The sequence below is a fragment of the Syngnathoides biaculeatus genome, chromosome 6, assembly GCF_019802595.1.
Source record: "Syngnathoides biaculeatus isolate LvHL_M chromosome 6, ASM1980259v1, whole genome shotgun sequence".
NCBI lineage: Eukaryota > Metazoa > Chordata > Actinopteri > Syngnathiformes > Syngnathidae > Syngnathoides > Syngnathoides biaculeatus.
Genome location: NC_084645.1, coordinates 19,067,064 through 19,089,796, shown reverse-complemented (window position 1 = coordinate 19,089,796; position 22,733 = coordinate 19,067,064). Strand labels below are relative to the sequence as shown.

The 22,733-nt window shown below is 47.0% G+C and overlaps 1 protein-coding gene across 1 annotated transcript in view; it reads left to right on the top strand.

Annotated features, from left to right (window-relative positions):
• ttn.1 (titin, tandem duplicate 1) overlaps positions 1-22,733 on the top strand; it is a gene marked incomplete at its 3' end in the record, with an annotated part of 159,120 nt that overhangs the window by 110,560 nt on the left and 25,827 nt on the right. Inside the window, 14 exon segments of the mRNA XM_061822179.1 lie at positions 78-374; positions 528-830; positions 924-1,229; positions 1,438-1,725; positions 1,868-2,158; positions 2,240-2,527; positions 2,648-2,930; positions 3,009-3,316; positions 3,394-3,498; positions 3,633-3,830; positions 3,912-4,208; positions 4,293-4,883; positions 4,995-5,297; positions 5,404-22,713. Coding sequence (XP_061678163.1) covers positions 78-374; positions 528-830; positions 924-1,229; positions 1,438-1,725; positions 1,868-2,158; positions 2,240-2,527; positions 2,648-2,930; positions 3,009-3,316; positions 3,394-3,498; positions 3,633-3,830; positions 3,912-4,208; positions 4,293-4,883; positions 4,995-5,297; positions 5,404-22,713 — 21,168 coding nt within the window.

Here is a 22,733-nt window from a genome sequence, read left to right as displayed (position 1 = left end):
AGTACCTTTGGGCTATAGCCAATTGGTGTGTTGGTTTGGAAGTCCGGTGATACATTTGGAATTTGTGTCTTACGCAGATGTGCCTGGTCCACCTGCCAGTTCCAAATACCTTGAAGTGTTTGCCAACAACATGAAGTTGTCGTGGGAGCCACCAGTGAAGGACGGTGGAGCCCCCATTACTAACTATGTTTTGGACAAGCGTGAGACCAGCCGGGCCAACTGGGCGCAGGTTTCCTCAAAGATCAAAAATCTTGAATTAAATGTGGACAAGCTGATCGAGGGTCACGAATACCAGTTCCGTATCCGTGCTGAGAACACGTGGGGAGTCGGAGACAGTCTCATTACTGCCCCAGTCATCGCCAAGAACCCATTCAGTGAGTTCAACCTTTCCTTCGCTCAACTGTTTATGGCACCAATACTGTGGGTATAGTTAAGGATGTTGATATCAATAAAATATTTGGATATTTCTTTCATTCACATACAAAACATTTGAATGTTTCAACTAAAAATGCAAATTCATGTCCCAGCTGTCCCTGGCCCGTGTGAGGCCCCAGTCATCACCAATGTCACCAAGGATGCTATGACAGTGAGCTGGAAGGAGCCCACTGACGATGGAAAGTCAATCATTCTGGGTTACATGTTGGAGAAGAAGGAAACTATGGAGATGAAATGGACCAAGGTGAACAGGAAGCCCTTAATGGAAAGGACCTTTGATGTCTTTGGCCTTACTGAGGGAGTCGAATATGAATTCAGAGTTATTGCCGTTAATGTGGCTGGATTTGGAAAACCCAGTGAGCCTTCTGATGCCACCACTGCACAAAATCCCATTAGTGAGTTACACGACCTTTGAAAGTTGCTTTCCTTCTTTGGTATTTTGTTTTTTTTTTTTTTGTTCTTACTTGGGATAAAATGCCCTGTCACAGCTCCTCCTGGCCCGGTACTGAACCCGTGTCTGACTGACACCACTCGGAGCACACTCACCCTCAGCTGGAAGGCCCCTGGCAACAATGGCGGAAGCCCAATCTTAGGATACCTGGTGGAGTGTAGGAGGACGAACACAGCAGACTGGATACGTTGCAATGTACCGAGAAACTTGCAGGACACCAGCTACACCATACAAAACCTCATACACAAGGCTGAGTACCAGTCCCGTGTCACCGCTGTAAACAAGGTTGGCTTCAGTGAACCGGTTGAAGTGCCTGGCAAGCACATTGCAAAGGACATCTTGGGTATTTTTTTTTTCTACCGCCGTCTTGTCTGTATGAATAAAATGCATGAAGTAGCATGCAGGATAGCTGACATGAGTTACACTCTCGGTGTGGATTGTGTGGTTCTCTTTTTTTTTTTTTTTAATTGTGTTAATATAGTGTATAGTGTTAATCTGTATAATGTCATGGCTTTTGGAAGTTAACGTGTATAATCTTAATGATCATCTAGTAACCCCAGAAGCAGAGCTGAGTGCTATGCTGAAGGAGGTCCTGGAGCTTCGAGCTGGTGCCACCATGAAGCTTTATGCCACAATCAAGGGTAAACCCTCGCCCAAGATAACCTGGGCAAAGATGAACACCAACATCAAGGACCGGCAAGGCATCGTCATTAAGTCCACAAAAACTGACACCACTGTTATAGTGGAGAACGTTAACAGATACGATGCAGGCAAATACATTCTGAACTTAGAGAGTGTGGCTGGCATAAAGATGTACACCATCATCGTCAAGGTCCTTGGTAAGAAACCATATCTGCTTTTTTTTTTTTTAATCCCAGTCGGGGGGTTGAATCCACAGTAGAGGCAGAATTTACAAAACAAAAAACTAAAGGAAATCTGGATTTGACCCTCTATTTTTTTGTACTTGTACTTTTATTTTAGACACTCCCGGGCCACCAATTAACTTGGTGGTTAAAGAGACCACAAAGGATAGCACTTCCCTGTATTGGGACGCTCCTCTCCTGGACGGTGGGTATGAAGTCACCCACTATGTGGTGGACAAGCGTGACACTGAGAGGAAGGCCTGGTCTACGATCTCGAACAATTGTACCAAGACGTCTTTGAAGGTGTTAGACCTGAATGCTGGACGTTCCTACTGCTTCAGAGTGTCAGCCGTCAATCAGCTCGGCGCTGGAGAGTGCTGCGAGACCTCTGACTCAGTCAGAGCATCTGGTGGGAGTGATGAGTCCATTTAATTGTATTCTCTTAGATTTCCACTGCTTTTGTGTCACAATTACTTTTCTACTCATACAGAGGAGCCCGGCCCTGTAATGGACTTTAAGACTTTGCTGGTTACCAAGGACTCTTGTACTCTCAGCTGGAAGAAACCTCTAACTGATGGTGGCAGCCGCATCATCTGCTACGTGCTTGAGGTCCTCAATGGCAACGACAAGTGCAAGGAGTTAATGAGGTCCAAGAACATGCAGTACAGCGCCAAAGATCTGGTAGAGGGCAGAGAGTACAAATACAGTGTTAAAGCTGTGAATGACACTGGGGAAGGTGCGGCTAAGGAGCTGATAGTAGTTGCCAAAGACCAACTGAGTAAGGAGAAACCTTCACACGACGTAGTTTGTACCGTAGTTCTTATGTCAACACCAATAGTTTGCGTTGATCTGTACTGGAGTCTGTATTGTGTAAGTATTGTGACACCTGTTTTTGCAGTTCATCCCACCTGTGACTTAAGGGAGCTTCCTGACATGTGTTACATTGCCAAAGAGGGCAGTACGGTGCGTTTGAAGATTCCAATCATTGGCAAACCAACGCCCAAAGTGTCCTGGAAGAAGGGGGAGGACGAAGACTTGACAGATACTGGACGTGTTTGTGCAGAATGCACTGCAGTCAACACTACTCTTCTGATCAGGGATTGCCAGAGAAGCGATGCTTCCAAGTATACCATCACCCTAAGAAATAGTGCTGGCAGCAAAGAATCCACCATTTTCATCAGGTTGCAATCCGATCATTTTTTGGATGCAGTAGCAGGGTTGTGGTATGGATGTGTACTGATAACCAATTTTAATTTCAGAGTGGTGGGTAAGCCTGGCATCCCAGTCGGACCCATTAAGTTCAAGGATGTAACCGCTGATGGTGCCACACTAAAGTGGACAGCACCAAAAGACGATGGTGGCTCAGAGATCACAAACTACATTCTAGAGAAAAGGGACTCCATTACCAACATGTGGGTGACTGTCTCTTCTGCGGTGGACAGAAACACCATGAGGGTAACTGGTCTCCACGAGGGTACGGAATATATTTTCAGAGTCTGCGCTGAGAACAAATATGGTGTTGGAGAGGGACTTAAATCAGAGCCTGTCGTTGCAAAACATCCATTCAGTAAGTGGCTGCAATTTGTGTTTTTCTGCCTGAACGTTAGCTTTCTCCTGCCGACAAACATCTATGCTTTCTTACAGACGTACCAGACGCTCCTCCTCCACCTCAGGTCATGAGTATGCACCATGACTCTGCTTACCTTGCTTGGTCAGACCCAAGGAAGACCGGAGGGTCTCCCATCACAGGTATGGCTGTGTATGAAGGAATTACATGTCATATACATGGATAAAGAGATGTACAGTGTGATATCATGAGGTGATTTGCATATCAAGGTTTCGGTTAAGACACACTCCCTCCCTAACCACAAAACAATACACAGGGTATCATGTTGAGTTCAAGGAGAGGAATAGTATGTTGTGGAAGAGGTCAAGCCCGACTGCCTTGAGAATGAAGGAACACAAGGTGACAGGGCTGACTGAGGGCCTTGAGTACGAGTTCAGGGTAATGGCAATTAACTTGGCTGGTATTGGCAGACCAAGTCTTCCAACTGATCCACAAGTGGCCCTTGATCCAATCGGTAAGTGTGAAACATGAGCATCAGTCAAACCCAACATTGCCAAAGTAAGTTTTTATCACGTGTGATTGTTTGTCCGTTCAGATGCTCCAGGCAAACCGGACGTAATTAGCATCACCAGAAGCACCGTAACTCTCCAGTGGGTTGAACCACAGTTTGACGGTGGTCACAGGCTGACGGGCTACATAGTTGAGAAACGTGATCTTCCTTCTAAGATCTGGGCGAAGACCAACAGTGTGAATGTTGCGGAACCTGCATACACCGTCACTGATCTCCAGGAGGGCTGCAAATATGAGTTCAGAATACGGGCAAAGAATGCAGCTGGTGCCCTTAGTCCACCGTCTGACCAAACAGATACTATTATCTGCGTGGATGAATATGGTGATTTTTTTCATTTAATTGTCGCGGTTGTTTTGTCAAAGTAGCATTATTTTTAATCACTTTTTTTTTTTCTCTATCCAAAAGCTTCACCAACCATTATCATCGATGCTCAGGTGATGAAGGCCGGTGTGACTGTCAGAGCAGGGGAAACTATAGTGGTGACTGCTACAAGTATTCTCGGAAAACCTGCCCCAACCTCTTACTGGTCGAAGGGAGGAAAGTACTTGAAGTCCTCAGACATAGTTAATATTGAGACCACTGCAACATCCTCTACTCTGTCAATAAAATACGCTACCAGGAAAGACTCTGGGGATTACATTATCACAGCAAGCAACCCCTTTGGCGTGAAGGAGGAAACGGTTAAGGTGAAAGTTCTGGATGTTCCTGCGGCTCCTGGTCCCATTGAATGCAGTGGTGTCTCATCCGAGAAAGTCACGCTGAGCTGGACAGCTTCTCCAGAGGATGGAGGGTCTCCTATCAAGTACTACACACTCGAAAAGAGAGAGACCAGTCGGCTTCTCTGGACAATTTTGGAAGAGAAGGTTCTCAACTGTCATTATGTGGCCTCCAAACTCATCCAGGACAACGAGTATATCTTTAGAGTCTCTGCTGTGAACCAGTATGGCAGCAGTGAGCCAGCTCACTCACCGCCTGTCAAAATGGTTGATAGATTTGGTATGTATTAGTTTAGCTTCTTGAGATCTTGGATTACGTTCATTTTGTTTGTAGTGAAAATGAATGTGTTTTTGTTTGTTTTTTTTAATCACGTGACTTTGATATTTTTAGGTCCTCCTGGTCCACCATCTAAACCAGAAGTTGAAAAAGTAGATGGGCACTCAGCTACAGTGATGTGGAGAAGACCAACTGATGATGGTGGTAGTGATATCATTGGTTACTGTGTTGAGAAGAAGGAAAAAAAGGCCATGAGGTGGATCAGGGCCTCCAAGAAATCCATTGCAGAGCTCACTTATGAGGTCACTGGTCTGACTGAAGGCTTACAATATGAGTTCCGTATTCTTGCTGAGAACAGAGCTGGCTTTGGAGAGCCAAGTGAACCATCAATGCCAGTCACAACAGTCACTGCTACCTGTGAGTAAAAACAATTGCAAACAAGTAGAAAAATGTAATTCAAATAATTAAAAAAGGATAAATTTGTGTCTTTAAAGAAGACTGACTTTTTGGGGATTATTGGCAGATGTTCCTGGACCTCCTGTAAATCCAAGGGTTACAGACACTACCAAGACAACAGCCACTCTCAACTGGGGAAAACCACTAGATAATGGTGGGCTTGATGTCACTGGTTATGTGATTGAGCATAGAAAAGAAGGAACAGAGGAGTGGATCAAGGATACAACATCATCTCCACTGCGAATCACAGAATTTGTCGTTCCTGCGCTGGAAAACACAGGCAAATACCACTTCAGAATTAGTGCAGTGAATGCCAAGGGCACCGGTGAACCTGCCGAAACCGAGGAACTGGTTGAGATAACGGAGCGTCCAGCTGAGCCTGATTTAGAATTGGATGTTGAATTGAGGAGAACGCTTGTTGTCAGGGCTGGTTGTTCCATTCGCCTTTTTGTACCCATCAAGGGACGCCCTCCACCCACAGTCAACTGGACTAAGGATGGTGGTCTTGTGCCACGTGCCGTCATTGACAGCACAGAGTCTTTTACAATGTTGATCATTCCTGAAAGTGCAAGGATTGATGCAGGTAAATATGTGCTTACCCTCGAAAACACATCTGGAAAGAAGAGTGCCAATATTCATGTGAAAGTTCTGGATTCACCTGGGCCTCCCCTCAACCTGAAACCAGTCCAAATAGATAAAGAATCAATTGTCCTTCAGTGGGAGATGCCTCTCATTGATGGTGGTGCCAGTATCACTAATTACATTGTTGAGAAAAGAGAATCAACACGGAAGGCTTTTGCCACCGTTGTTACAAACTGTCCAACTACTTCAGTCAAGATCAATGACCTTGGTGAAGGTTGTGAGTACTACTTCAGAGTGTCTGCTGAGAATGAGTTTGGTGTCGGTGAAGCAGTTGAAACTCCTGATCCTATTCGTGCCTCCCAAGCACCAAGTCCCCCAGAAAGCATAATCCCAACTGACATTACCAAGAACTCTGTGAGCCTGGCTTGGACCAGACCCAAGCATGATGGCGGAAGCAGGCTGATGGGATATGTCCTTGAAGCCCAGAAGAGAGGAACCGATCATTGGGCCCATGTAACAACTCTCAAGAATATGGACTTCACCGTGAAGAATCTCAATGAGAATGAAGAATACATATTCCATGTGATGGCTGTAAACCACTCGGGAAGAAGTGTTCCACGCGAAAGTAAGCCCGTCGTTGTCAAGGATTCAACCTCTCTGCCTGAGTTTGATCTGCGCGGTGTATGCCAGTCAACTGTTATTGCGAGAGCTGGAGATGACATCAAGGTTGAAATTCCTGTAATGGGCCGCCCAAGACCAGTGGTCACCTGGCAGAAGGATGGAACTGCCTTGAAGCTCACCCAGAGGACTAACGTGGAGACGACTCCCGTGACCGTTATCCTCACCATCAACGAATGCACGAGAGGAGACAGCGGCTTGTACACCATAACAGGAAAGAACATTGTTGGTTCTGTGGTCGAGAACATCTTTGTCAAAGTGCATGATGTTCCGGGGCCACCTAAAGGGCCGATTACATTTACTGAAATCTCTCGTACCTACTGTATTCTTGCATGGGACACGCCAGAGAATGATGGAGGTGTTCCAATTAACAATTATGTGGTTGAGATCAGAGACACCACCACCCAGACTTGGACAGAGCTAACTTCCACGACCATTTGTACCATGTTTAAAGCCACACGTTTAACAACTGGTTCAGAGTACCAGTTCAGAGTTAAGGCGAAGAACCGATATGGCGTAGGACCTTCCATAACCTCAGAGACAGTCGTGGCTTCCTATCCATTTAAAGTTCCTGGACCACCCGGTACACCCCATGTGGTGGCATTCACCAAGGACTCGATAACAGTTGGTTGGAATGAACCTGTGTCTGACGGCGGGAATGAAGTCATTGGATACCACGTTGAAAGAAAAGAACGAAACAGCATCATGTGGCAAAAAATCAGCAAGGGTCTTGTGAAAGGAAACCTACTGAAATCTACTGGGCTTGAAGATGGCGCTGCCTACGAGTTCCGCGTTATGGCAGAAAACATGGCTGGAATTGGCAAGCCCAGCAAAGCTTCCGAAGCGATAATGGCCTTGGACCCTGTGGATCCCCCAGGTCAGCCTGTGCCTAATGTTATTGCTAAAAATGCTATCACCATTTCCTGGACCAAACCAGAGTATGACGGAGGATTTAAAATTACTGGCTACACCGTGGAGAAGAGGGAACTTCCTACCGGTCGCTGGATCAGAGCTAACTTCACTAACATAATTGAGACAACCTTCACTGTCAGTGGATTGACTCAAGATGCATCTTATGAGTTCCGTGTCACGGCGAGAAACTCGGCAGGAGCAGTGAGTGTACCATCTGACTCCTCGGACCCCATTACGTGCAAGGATAGCATCATTGAGCCGCGAATCATGGTGGACGCCATCTTTAGGGACGTGTTTCTGCTGAAGGCAGGGGAGTCCTTCAAGCTTAACGCTGATATTGCGGGTCAACCAACGCCTTCCATGGTTTGGACCAAGAATGAGAAAGAGATTGAGAACACATTGAAACTGAACATTAAGTTCACTGAACTGACGACTACACTGAGCAACAAAGACTCCATCAGATCAGATGGAGGAGAATTTGTTTTGACTGCCACTAATGTTGGTGGCTTTTCGAAGCACATCTTTAGAGTGAAAGTACTGGATAGACCAGGCCCGCCAGTTGGACCTCTCACTGTGTCAAATGTCACAGCTGACAACTGTTCACTGACATGGGCCGCACCGCGAGATGACGGTGGGGCCGACATTGAGGGGTATATTGTTGAGAAGCGGGAATCAAGCAGACTTGTTTGGACCAACGTGGCTTCAGACCTGCAGGTTACTGATTATAAGGTGACCAAGCTTCTCAAAGGAAATGAGTACATATTCAGAGTTATGGCAGTGAATAAATATGGCAATGGCGAGCCTCTTGATTCTGAGCCTATTGTTGCTAACAATCCATACGAGGTTCCCGATGTGCCCGAGAATCCTGAGGTCACCGCTGTCAGCAAAGATTCTATGGTAATTATGTGGCAGGTTCCAAAGAGCGATGGCGGAACACCAATCACAAACTACAACATTGAAAGGAAAGATAGGTTAGGCCTCCGCTGGGTGAAGTGCAACAAAAGGAAGGTCAAAGATCTGCAATTCAAGGCAACTGGTCTAATTGTTGGACATGAATATGAATTCCGGATCATTGCAGAGAACGCTGCAGGTCTCAGTGCACCTAGCCTCTCCAGTCCCTTCTACAAGGCCAGTGACATGCTGTACAAACCAGGGCCTCCGTGCAACCCCAGAATCCTGGACACGACCAAGTCATCTATTACTGTAGCCTGGAACAAACCAGCCTTTGATGGTGGCGCTGACATCACTGGTTACATTGTTGAGAAGTGCATCCCATCTGACAAGGAAGAGGAGTGGACAATTGTGACCCCGAAGGATGGACTACTTGCCACTTCTTTCACTATTATCAATCTGACGGAGGGTCAGGAGTATAAAATCAACATTTTAGCTATTAATGGCGAAGGAATTAGCGAACCTGTTTCTGTACCCGGCAACCCCAAGGCTGAAGACAGACTCCTCCCTCCAGAGCTTGATGTGGATGCAGAGCTCCACAAGGTGGTCACCCTCCGAGCTTGCTGCACACTTAGACTGTTTATTCCCTTCAGAGGCAGACCCACTCCTCAAGTTAAGTGGACCAAAGAGGAGGGTGAACCTGTTGAGAGGGCCACTATTGACACCACAGCATCATACACGTCGCTTGTCATTGGCAATGTCAACAGGTTTGACGGTGGAAAGTACAACCTCACCGCTGAGAACAGCTCAGGCTCCAAGACAGTCACAGTCCAAGTCAGGGTACTCGATACGCCAAGTGCTCCACAGCATCTGAAAATTACTAATGTGACAAATCAATCTGTCAGTCTAACTTGGGATCCGCCAGCAAACAATGGGGGAGTTAAGATTAAGAACTACATTGTTGAGAAGCGTGAGTCCACGAGAAAGGCTTACGCCACAGTCAGTGCCACGTGCCATCACACCACCTTTACTGTTGTACAACTCCTAGAAGGATGCAATTATTACTTTAGAGTTTTGGCAGAAAATGAATATGGCATTGGTCTTCCCATTGAGACCAGTGAATCAGTCAAGGTGTCAGAGAAACCCCTACCTCCGGGCAAAATCAGTCTGAAGGACGTAACCAAGAATAGTGTCACACTCTCGTGGGAAAAGCCAGAGCATGACGGTGGAAGCAGGGTTGGCTGTTATGTTGTCGAGGTCCAACCTAAAGGTGTAGATAAGTGGGCACAGGCTGTGATTGTGAAAGAAACAGAAGCTACCGTTGGTGGCCTGAACACTGGTGATGAATATATGTTCCGTGTGGCAGCAAGAAATGAGAAGGGAACAAGCGACCCTCGTCAAATTGGCGTGCCTGTCATTGTAAAAGATCTTGTTATTTCACCAGCTGTCAAAATGTTGTTCAACACATTTAGTGTGTTGGCAGGTGAAGACCTGACAGTTGAGGTTCCATATGTTGCCCGTCCCAAAGCAGCCGTCTCCTGGCTCAAAGATGGACAGCCACTGAAGAGAACAACCAGAGTCAACTTTGGCGCAACAGAAACAGCATTGAACCTCAACATAAGAGAGGCTTCCAAAGATGATTTTGGACATTATCGCATTGCTGTTTGCAACACCGCAGGAGAGGCAATGGCAGACGTCAGCGTTGTTGTACTGGATAAACCTGGTCAGCCAGGCGGTCCAGTTAAAGTTGAGGAGGTCACTTCCGACAGTGTGACCATTTCCTGGAGCCCGCCAGAGTATGATGGCGGATGCACAATCAAAAACTACATTGTAGAAAAGAGAGACACATCCACAACGAATTGGACGGTCGTGTCTCCAAACCTTGCAAGGACAAAAGTTAAAGCAGGCCGACTGAAAACTGGCTCAGAATATCAATTTCGAATCGCAGCAGAAAACAGGTATGGGAAAGGGCCAGTTCTTCAGTCAGAGTCTATTGTAGCTCAATATCCATACAAGTGTCCAGGACCACCAGGAACACCCTCCATTTTGACGTGCACAAAGGACAGCATGGTGGTGGCATGGAATGAGCCTGTCAATGATGGAGGTAGCGCTATCTTGGGCTATCATCTGGAGCGGAAGGAAAGAACCAGTATCCTCTGGGTCAGACTGAACAAATCGCTTATTGCCGACCAAACCTTCAAGACCACAGGCCTAGAACCAGGAATGGAATATGAGTACAGAGTTTATGCTGAAAACATTGTGGGCATTGGCAAAGTCAGCAAAGTGTCAGAAGGTCACATTGCCCGAGATCCTTGTGACCCTCCAGGTACACCAGAGGCAACCAGGATTACGAGGGATTCGGTTCACATTGCTTGGACAAAGCCCGAGTATGATGGTGGTGCCAAGATTGCAGGCTACATGGTGGAAAAGAAGGAGCTTCCTGAAGGTCGCTGGTTGAAGGCTAACTTCACTAATGTTATAGAGACAGAATATGCTGCAACTGGACTTGTGCAGGATAGAGAGTATGAGTTCCGTGTTACTGCTAGAAATGCCGCCGGTGTTTTTAGTCTCCCTTCATACAGCACTGGCCCGATCACTGCCAGGGATGAGATTGAGCCCCCTCGTATCAGTATTGACCCAGAGTACACACAGACCATGATGGTAAAAGCGGGAGATAATTTTAAGATCGATGCAGATGTCCACGGCAAACCATTGCCTTCTATCGCATGGTTGAAAGGAGAGCAGGAAATAGGAAACACAATCCACAGAGAGATTAAGAACACAGAAACCCATGCATGTGTCACTGTAAAGGAAGCAAAACTTTCAGATGGAGGCACATATACTCTGCTGCTGAAAAATCCAGGAGGAGAAAAGGCTGTCCATGTGAATGTGTTAATTTTAGATAAACCAGGAGAACCACAAGGACCGTTAACTATAACGGGCATAACAAAAGACCAATGCTGTCTTGCGTGGAGAGCACCACTGCAAGATGGCTGTAGCAAAATATCTCACTATGTCGTGGAGAGGAGAGAAACCAGTAGACTCATCTGGACGGTGTTGGATCCAAAAGTGCTGAACACCAGCCACAACGTTACAAAGCTACTGGAAGGCAACGAGTACATCTTCAGAGTCCGTGCTGTAAACCAGTTTGGTAATAGTGCACCACTTGAGTCTGAGCCAGTGATTATTAAAGATCCATACATCGCCCCTGGATCACCCAAAGGTGTAGAGATTTTAGATGTCAAAAGGGACTCAATGGTGCTGAAATGGGAAGCCCCCAGTGAGGATGGAGGAAGTCCCATCACAACATATATCATTGAAAAGCATGACAAAGAAGGTGTGCGGTGGACTCGATGCAACAGGGAAACCGTGTTAGATTTGACTTTCAAGGTCACAGGACTCTTTGAGAGCCACAATTATGAATTCAGGGTTGCAGCAGAGAATTGTGTGGGCGTTGGCGAGCCTAGTTCTCCAACAGTATACTACAAAGCCCTCGATCCTGTCTTCAGACCTGGCCCTCCGCAGAATCCCAGAGTTACAGACATAAGCAAATCCTCAGTATTCCTGTCATGGATCAAGCCTATCTGTGATGGTGGCTCGGAGATCCAGGGATACATCATTGAGTGCTGCCGTACCAGAGAGCAAGTCTCAGCTGGCGTGGCACAGATTGAATCCTTGGCTGCTGACGTTTCGGCCACAGATGCATATGCAGAGGATTGGATCATGTGCACGCCACCAACGGGCATCAAGAAGACAAAATTTGAGGTTACAAACCTGAAAGAAAATCAGGCTTATAAATTTAGAGTCTGCGCCATCAACAAGGTTGGGGTTGGTGAGCATGCTGATGTCTCTGGAGCAATTGTTGCCCAGGACAAAGCAGAAGTACCTGACCTTGACATTGACCCCGAACTGAGAAAGATTGTGACAATTCGGGCTGGACTTTCACTGAGACTCTTTATTCCAATCAAGGGAAGACCCATTCCCACCATCAAATGGGACAAAGATGATGCTGCACTCAAGGAGAAGGCTCAAGTTGAAGTAACCAGCAGTTACACAGCCCTTGTGATTGACCAGATGAGCAGAGCAGATAGTGGGAAATACAACATCACTGCAGAGAATTCTAGTGGAACCAAATCTGCATTTGTTGTTGTCCGTGTTCTCGATACACCAAGCGCTCCTGTAAATTTGACGGTGAAGGAGATTACAAACCAATCGGTGACCCTTGCTTGGGAAGCACCTCTTTTAGATGGCGGGTCCAAAATAAAAAACTACATTGTGGAAAAGAGAGAGAGTACACGTAAAACGTATGCTGCCGTGGTAACTAATTGCCATGCTCTTTCATGGAAGATTGCGCCACTCCAGGAGGGCTGTAGTTATTACTTCAGAGTCCTTGCTGAGAATGCACATGGTATTGGTCTGCCTGCAGTAACTGTCGACCCGCTTAAGGTCTCAGAGGTGCCCCAGGCTCCCAGGAGCTTGACTGTTACAGATCAAACAAATACAAGCATCTCTTTGGCCTGGGAAAGTCCAGAATATGATGGGGGTAGCAGAGTCATCCAGTACTTGCTTGAGGTACAGCTAAAGGGCCAAGAGAAGTGGTCGGGTGTTAACACATATAAGACAATGGAGACAACAGTTTCCAATCTGAGCGCAGGGGAGGACTACCTGTTCCGAGTTATAGCAATCAATGACAAGGGGAAAAGTGACCCAAGGGTCCTTTCTGGCCACATCATGACCAAGAACTTGGTGTTTGAGCCTGATGTTCGACCTACATTTAGCAGCTACAGTGTCCATGTTGGTAAAGATCTAAAAATTGAAGTCCCAATCTTTGGACGCCCAAAACCAACAATAGCATGGTCCAAAGATGGAGCACCTCTGAAGTTCACTACCAGAGTGAGCATTAAAAACACCCAGACTTATACAAATCTAAGCATTAAAGAAGCAGCAGGTGATGATGGAGGCATGTACACCATTAATGCAGCTAACTCTGCTGGAAAGAAAGAGGTCACCCTTGAAATCATAGTACTTGACAAGCCTGGACCCCCCTCTGGGCCTGTGAGATTTGATGAAATTACAACACAGAGTGTGACTATTTCATGGGATCCACCAAAACACAATGGTGGGTGCCAGATTTCAAACTACATTGTGCAGAAAAGAGATACTTTAACAACAACATGGGAAAATGTGAGTCGTAACTGTGCCAGAACCACAATCAAAGTGCCCAGACTGAAGACTGGAGCAGAGTACCAATTCAGGATCATTGCCCAGAACCGGTACGGGAAGAGTCATGGCCTAGATTCATCTGCTGTCGTTGCTCAGTACCCATACAGGGAACCTGGCCCACCCGGCACGCCATTCATCTCTTCGCTCTCCAGAGATTACCAGATTGTGGAGTGGCATGAACCCATCTCGGATGGAGGCAGTCCAGTCCTTGGCTACCACCTCGAAAGAAAAGAGAGGAATAGCATTCTCTGGGTCAAAATAAACAAGACACTCCTTCATGAGACTAATTGCAAGAGCCACCCCTTAGAGGAAGGTATTGAGTATGAATACCGGGTGTATGCAGAAAATATTGTAGGTATTGGAAGGTGCAGCAAAGTTTCAGAGGGCTGCGTAGCCAGAGACCCCTGTGACCCTCCTGGTACACCAGAAGCTATTCACGTGACAAAAGATACCATTGTTATCCAGTGGACGAAGCCAGAGTATGATGGTGGCAGCAATATAACCGGCTACCTTGTGGAGAGGCGTGACTTGCCAGAAGGCCGTTGGGTAAGGGCTAACTTCACTAATGTCATTGAGACCCAGTTCACTGCCACTGGCCTAACAGAAAATTCCCAATATGACTTTAGAGTCATTGCCAAAAATGCTGTTGGCACCATTAGCAAGCCATCATACAATAGTGGCCCAATTACTGCGAGCGATCTGATTGAAGCACCTAAATTCTCGATTGACCCTGCATTCACCAAGACGATTGTTATCAATGCTGGAGAGATGTTCAAGCTGGACGCAGATGTTCGTGGTAAGCCACTGCCAGCAATGCAGTGGTTCAAGGATGAAGTTCCAATCGAAAATACACTGAGGCTTAACATTAAAAATACCGAAAGTCATGCACTGATAGTCATTAAGGACTCTGTAAGAATTGACAGCGGAATGTACACACTCCATCTAACGAACGAGGCGGGCTCTGAAACTGTGCTATTCAAAGTGTTGGTCTTGGACCGACCCAGCCCCTGCGAGGGACCTCTTCACGTAGCTGGGGTAGCTGCAGATAGATGCTCATTAGTGTGGTCTGCGCCGTTACACGATGGAGGAAGTCCCGTCACGCATTACATCATCGAAAGAAGGGAGACCAGCCGTCTAGCTTGGACTGTTGTTTCTTCCAGCTGCACCACCACATGGTATAAAGCCACTAACTTGCTGGAGGGCGATGAGTACATGTTCCGTGTCATGGCAGTCAATAGTTATGGCACCAGCAGCCCACTGGAGTCTGGCGGAGTAATCATGAAAACTCCTTTTGTACTACCTGGTGCGCCTCACATTGAGGATGTAGCCAACATTACTCGTGAGAGCATGACCATCTCTTGGACTGCCCCAGAGTCCGATGGTGGCAGCAATATCTTAAATTATGTTGTTGAAAAGAAGGACAGAGCAGGAATTAAATGGACTCGATGCAACAGACAGAAAGTCACTGACCTATCCTTCAGAGCAAGCGGCCTGACAAGCGGCCATGAGTATGAGTTCAGAGTGGCTGCTGAGAACGTTGTCGGCCTGGGAGAGCCCAGTCTACCCAGCTCTCACTACAAGGCCTGCGATCCCAAGTACAAACCCGGTTCCCCGGCATATCTTAACATTGTTGACTCCACACGGAGCTCAATTACTGTGTTGTGGGGCAAGCCATTGTCTGACGGTGGTAGCTCCATTCAGGGATACATTGTTGAAGTCTGCAAGGCTGAAGAAGAAGAATGGACCATGGTAACTCCCCCCACTGGCTTGCGTGTTAACAAATATGAGATTCCCAAACTAATAGAAGGTCAGGAATATAAGATTCAGGTGTGTGCTCTGAACAAACTTGGAGTCGGTGAGCCCGCCACCCTCTCAGGAACCGCCAAACCAGAAGAACGGGTTGAGCCACCGCAGATCCACTTGGATTCTGAGCTAAGGAAGGGAATATCTGTGAAGGCTGGTGGATCTGTTCGGATCCGTATTCCATTTAAGGGCAGACCAACACCCGAGATTAAGTGGTTTAAGGATGAGAAGGATTTAAATGAAAAGGCGTTGGTTGAAAAGAGTCCCATCTGCACACAGTTATCTATGGACTCCTGTGACAGATGTGATTCAGGAAAATACAGTCTAACCTTAACCAACAGCAGTGGGTCTGTGTCTGAGTTTGTTACTCTTAAAGTCCTTGATACACCCGGAGCACCACAAAGCCTTGTAGTTAAAGATGTGAGGAAGGACTCAGTTAGTCTTGTTTGGGATGCACCACTAATTGACGGTGGTTCTAAAATTAAGAACTATGTAATTGAAAAGCGTGAGGCAACGAGGAAGGCTTATGCAAATGTCTCGACTAAATGCGCAAAGACGACATTCAAGGTTGAGAACCTGATTGAGGGTGCTACGTACTACTTCAGAGTCATGGCTGAGAATGAATATGGCATTGGTCAGGCGATAGAAACAAAGACCGGATCAAAGGCTTCCGAGGTACCACTTCCTGTCGGAAATATCTACCTCGTCGATGTCACCAAAGGCACCGTGTCCCTAGCCTGGGAGAAACCTGAGCATGACGGTGGCAGCAGGATTGGTGGCTATCTCATTGAGATGCAGCCAAAGGGTACAGACAAGTGGGCTGTCGCCGCAAATACAAAGACATGTGAAGGCACGGTCAGGGGCCTCACAAGTGGTACAGAATATCTGTTCCGTGTTATTGCTTATAATGAGAAGGGAAAGAGTGAGCCAAAATCACACGTGGCACCCATTGTTGCCAATGACATGACCTTGGATCCGAGTATAAAACTGGAGTTCAACACCTACAGTGTGTTAGCTGGAAAAGATCTGACTTTGACATTCCCCGTACTTGGCAGGCCCAAACCTAGAGTCACCTGGGTAAAAGATGGTCAGCCCCTGAAGGTGACCTCCAGAGTCAATGTGGTGAACACTCTCACAACAACCGGGATTCAGATCACCGACGCATGCAAGGAGGACTTTGGAAAGTACTCCATTACAGCAAGCAATACTGCAGGCACATTTACTGACAACATGGACATCATTATTCTTGATAAGCCAGGTCCACCGGGTGGTCCACTTAAAGTAGTTGAGGTAAGTAACACCTTTGTTCACCTCTCATGGGAACCTCCAGAGTACAAAGGCGGATGCCAGGTGAAACATTATATTGTAGAAAAGCGGGAGACCACAGGGAATACATGGCAGTCAGTCACCACACAGCTGGCTAGGACAGCTTTCAAAGTGACCAAGCTGAAAACTGGTGCGGAATACCAATTCAGAGTCATTGCTGAAAACAGGTATGGAAGAGGCGCCTCTCTCGAGTCCAAGGCTATAGTTGTGCAGTATCCATACAAGCCACCAGGCCCCCCTGGAACGCCGTATGTTGAATCTGCAACTAAAGAGATGATGATCATTCAATGGAATGAGCCAGTGAATGACGGTGGAAGTGCTGTTATCGGATACCATCTAGAGAGCAAAGAGAGGAGCAGCATCCTGTGGAACAAACTGAACAAGACTCTGATTGGTGATACTCAGTTCAAGACCTGTAATCTTGAAGAAGGAGTTGGATACGAGTTCAGAGTGTATGCTGAAAATATTGTTGGCATCGGCAGATGCAGTAAAGTCTCTGAGTCCTTTGTCGCTCGTGATCCGTGTGACCCGCCTGGTGCTCCACAGGCTGTAACCATTTCTAAAAATCTCATCAAGATTAGTTGGACCAAGCCTCAGTATGATGGTGGCAGCAAGGTCAATGGCTATATTGTTGAAAAGAAAGATCTTGCCTCTCCCGATGGGCGCTGGGTGAGAGAAAACTTCACAAATATAATGGAGACTGAATACGACGTCAGCGGTCTGACAGAAAATGAGCAATATGAATTCCGGGTTATTGCCAGAAATGCAGCTGGTGTCTTCAGCGAACCCTCTGACAGCTCTGGCCCGATTACTGCTACTGATGAAATTGAGCCACCGAGGGCCTCAATGGACCCCAAGTACAAGGATGTCATCGTTGTCAATGCTGGACAACATTTAACTCTCGATGCTGACATCAATGGAAAACCGGCTCCCGACGTGGTCTGGATGAAGGAGGGCAAAGAAATGGAAAAAGCTCTGCGCATTGAAGTGAAAAATACTCAAAAATGTGCTGCCATGACTATTAAGGATCTCACCAGATTGGACAGTGGGCACTATGAACTTATGCTAAAGAATCTGGGTGGTACAAAAAGCTTCCCAATCACGGTCAAAGTCCTCGACAAACCTGGTAAACCCACTGGACCCTTGAAGGTAACAGGAATCATGGCTGACAGATGTAGCCTTGCCTGGTCTGAGCCAACGCTGGACGGCGGTGCTAATATCACCCATTATATCCTGGAGAAGAGAGAGACCAGCAGCTTATCCTGGACAGTGGCTGCAGCCAATATCCAGACTCTGCATTTTACACTCACAAACTTGCTTGCAGGGAATGAATACATTTTACGCGTCAGGGCTGTTAACAAATACGGTATAGGTGATTACCTTGAGGGTGAGCCCATCATCGCACGCAATCCATACAAGCCCCCGAGTGCTCCTGGGACACCAGAAGCAAGTCAGATCACAAAAGATTCAATGGTTGTGTCGTGGACAGCTCCAGAACAGACTGGTGGAGCTGATATTGCGGGGTATCACCTTGAAAAACGTGACAAAGACAGTGTCAGGTGGACAAAGTGCAACAGACAAAAACTGACAGCTACTAACTTCAAAGTGACAGGACTGATGATGAATCACTTCTACGAGTTCCGAGTTGCAGCTGACAATGAGGCTGGAATGGGAGACCTCAGTGAACTGTCCTTATTTTACAGAGCCTGTGAAGCCACAAAAGCCCCAGGACCCCCACATCATCCCAAGGTGACAGACTACACAAAGTCTTCCGTCTCACTTTCCTGGGGCAAACCTGACTTTGATGGTGGTGCCTATATCAAGGGCTACATAGTTGAAATGCGGGAATATACACAAGTGCCAGAATCAACAGAGGAGGTAGAAGTTGCTCCAGCAGTAGATGCACCAGTTGAAAAAGAGTGGACCATGTCCACACCACCGTCTGGCATTCAGGCCACTAAATTCACTGTCCCAGACTTAAAACAAGGCAAAGAATACCAATTCCGTGTCTGTGCCATCAACTCAGAGGGAGTGGGCGAGGCTGCTTATGTTCATGGCACAGTGGTTGCTCTGGACCGGGTCGAAGCACCAGAGATTGAGCTTGACGCTGATCTCAGAAAGGTGGTGTCTGTACGTGCTGGCGGTACAGTGCGTCTGTTTGTCACCATCAGAGGAAGGCCCGAACCTAACGTAAAATGGGAAAAAATTGATGGTACTCTCCCAGATCGGGTGGTTATTGACACCACAAGCTCATACACCATGTTTGTAATTGACAATGTGAACCGATGGGACAGTGGAAAGTACTCACTCACCTTGGAGAACAACAGTGGTTCAAAGTCAGCCGTTGTCGCCGTGAGAATTTTGGATACACCAAGTGCACCGCAGAACCTCTCTGTGAAGGAAGTAAAAAAGGATTCGGTGACGCTTGTCTGGGATACACCACTCACTGACGGTGGGTCTAAAGTCACCAATTACATTGTAGAGAAGAGAGAGTCTGTCCGGAAGGCCTACACTACTGTAACCAGCAACTGCACAGCCAGAACATTTAAGATTGAAGAGTTGCCCGAGGGTAGCATTTTCTACTTCAGGGTTTGTGCTGTTAATGAGTATGGCCAAGGACAAGTGGCTGAAACCAAAGAAATGAAAGTGTCTGAGGTACCCCTTCCACCAAGCAATGTCGCGATTGTTGATGTAACTAAAACCAGCGTTTCACTCTTATGGGACAAACCTGCGCATGATGGTGGCAGCAAAGTCATCTGTTACAATGTTGAATTCAAACCCAAGATTGGTGAAAAGTGGGGTACAGCCTGCACAGTCAAGGTGCCAGAGGCAACTATCCCTAACCTGACTCCCAATGAAACCTATCTATTTAGAGTTGTTGCAATCAACGAGAAGGGAAAGAGTGAGCCGAAGGAGCTTGGTTTGCCTGTCGTTGCAAAGGATGTGGCAATTGTGCCATCTGTCAACGTATTGTTCACGGCATACAGCGTGAAAGCTGGAGATGACCTGACCATTGAGCTTCCAGTCAGAGGCAGACCTAAGCCTGTTGTCTCATGGAAGAGGGATGGTCTTCCTGTGAAGCAAACTTCTTCAGTTACAATTTTAAACACCGCAACCTCATCCAAGATTCTCATTAAACAGGCGGCCAGGGAGCATGTTGGAAAGTACGAGATCACCCTGGCCAACACCGCAGGAACAGCAACGTCCTATTTAGGTGTAATTGTCCTGGATAAACCGAGTCCTCCGACAAGCATGAAGGTGGATGCTGTGACCTCTGACAGCATCACCCTGTCCTGGTCACTACCAGACTATGACGGCGGCTGCTCCATAAGTAACTATATTGTTGAGAAGAGAGATACAAATACACAAGAGTGGCAAATGGTTGCGAGCAATGTGGCCAGAACGTCTTATAAGGCTGGCCACCTGACGCACGGGGCAGAATATCAATTCCGGATCTATGCAGTCAACCGTTACGGGAAGAGTGCACATTTGGATTCTCCTGCAATTACAGCTCAGTACAACTTTAAGCAACCCGGACCTCCTTCCACACCTGCAGTGAAGATTGCTACCAAGTCTTACATGGTGGTGACCTGGAATGAGCCGATCAATGATGGGGGGAGTCCCGTTCTTGGCTATCACCTAGAGCGGAAGGAGCGTGCTAGCATTCTCTGGACTAAGATTAATAGAGGAATGATCAAGGACTCTGAATACAAAGTCAGTGGACTCGAAGAGGGTATGATGTATGAATATCGTGTCTATGCTGAAAATATTGCTGGTATCGGTAAATGCAGCAAGGCCTCTGAAGCTGTAGCGGCAAGAGATCCATGTGACCCTCCAGGAACCCCTGTTGTCACTGCTATCAGCAGAACATCAGTGTCCTTGTCTTGGGACAAGCCAGAATATGATGGTGGTGCCAAGGTATCAGGTTACATCATTGAATGTAGAGAGCTTCCGGAAGGACGCTGGAAAAGGTGCAACTTCACTAATGTGCCCGAGACTCACTATCATGTGACGGGCCTTACAGAAAACAACCAGTATGACTTTCGCGTCATTGCTAAAAATGCAGCAGGATTGTTCAGTGAACCCTCCGACAACACTGGCCCAATCACTGTCAAGGATGATGTAGAGGTGCCACACATCATGATGGATGTTAAATACAGAGAAACAATGTTTGTTAAAGCAGGAGAAACTATGAAGATTCATGCTGACATTGCAGGCCGCCCTGAACCCGTCATTGCGTGGAGCAAAGATGGCAACGAGATTGTGCTCCGAGCAAGAATCCAACTTGTTTCGACAGATACCAGTACCTCGGTGATTGTGAAAGACTGTATCAGAAGAGATTCTGGTCAATATGTACTCACTCTCAAGAACATTGCTGGTACAGTTAGCATGCCAATTAATTGTGTCATTTTGGACAAGTCAGGTCCCCCTGCAGGGCCTCTGCAAATTACAGATGTCACAGCTGAGGCATGCACTTTGTCATGGGGTCCACCTCAGGAGCCTGGTGGTGCAGAGATCACAAACTACGTTGTTGAGAAGCGAGAGAGCAGCTGCTTGGCCTGGACACTAGTGAAGGGCGATGTCACCAAAACATACTTTGTTGTCACAGGACTGCTGAAGGGCAATGAATATGCCTTCAGGGTTTTGGCTATTAACAAACATGGAACTGGTGAGGCTTTGGAAAGTAATGCTGTCAAGATCACTGATCCATACACATTTGCCACAGCACCGCTTAACGTTGACATCACTGATATTACTGGAAATTCAATGACCCTTACGTGGTGCAAACCAATGAGTGACGGAGGCACTCCCATCACTGGCTATGTAATAGAGCGTCGGGAGAAGATGGGTATGCACTGGATCCGTGTCAATCGAGATCAAGTCACTGAATGCACCACAGTGGCAACCAAACTGCGCAAGGGTTGTGAGTATGATTTCAGGGTCTATGCTGAAAATGCTGCCGGTCTGAGCCCTCCAAGTGAAACCTCTGCCTTATGTAGAGCGGTTGATCCTCTGGCAGTTCCTGTTCCTCCATCCAAGCCAAAGATAGTGAATTCAACAAAGGAAAGTGTTTCCATTGGATGGAAACCACCTACTGATAATGGAGGTGCTCCCGTCCTTGGATACAGTGTAGAATACAGGGACTACATTCCCAAACAAAAAACAGTGGTGGCAGAGGATGAAGAGGAATATGAGGGAGAGGAAGAGGAGTCACCCGAAGAACTGCAGAGATGGGTGCAGGCCATTGCACTGACCAAAAGCTTGGAGTTCACAATTACTGGACTAAAACCTGATATGGTCTATGAATTCTGCGTCAAAGCAGTAAACAAAGTTGGAAGCAGTGAGCGCAGCCGCTATTCCGATGCAGCTGCGGCAGTGGAAAGAACTGTCGAGCCAGCATTCAATGTGGACATCGAGATGCGCAAAGTCCTTGTGGTTCAGAACGGCACAGCGTTTACCCTCAATGTTTCATTCAAAGGAAAACCTGTTCCCTCAGTGGAATGGGCCAAAGAAGGCAGCGATCTCAAGGCGAGAGGAACAATTGATTCAACAAACTCCAGCACTTCACTGACCATTGAAAAGTCAACGAGAAATGATTCGGGAGAATACTGTGTCAGTATTGAATCATCACTAGGAAAAGCAACATTACCCATCGTTGTCAAGGTGCTCGACTCTCCCGGACCCCCAGTCAATGTCAAAGTTTCAGCAGTAACCAGGGAGTCAGCAACCCTCACTTGGGAAGCCCCGGAGAATGATGGTGGAGATGCAGTGAAGGCTTATCATGTTGAAAAGCGCGAGGCCAGTAAAAAGGCCTGGGTTTCTGTGACAAGTAACTGCCACGCATTGATGTATAAAGTAGAAGCCCTGCTTGAAGGAGCCATCTACTACTTCAGAGTTATCGGAGAGAACGAATATGGCGTGGGCGTACCACAAGAGGCTAAGGCTGGCACCAAGATTACAGGTAAACTTCAAATCGATCCC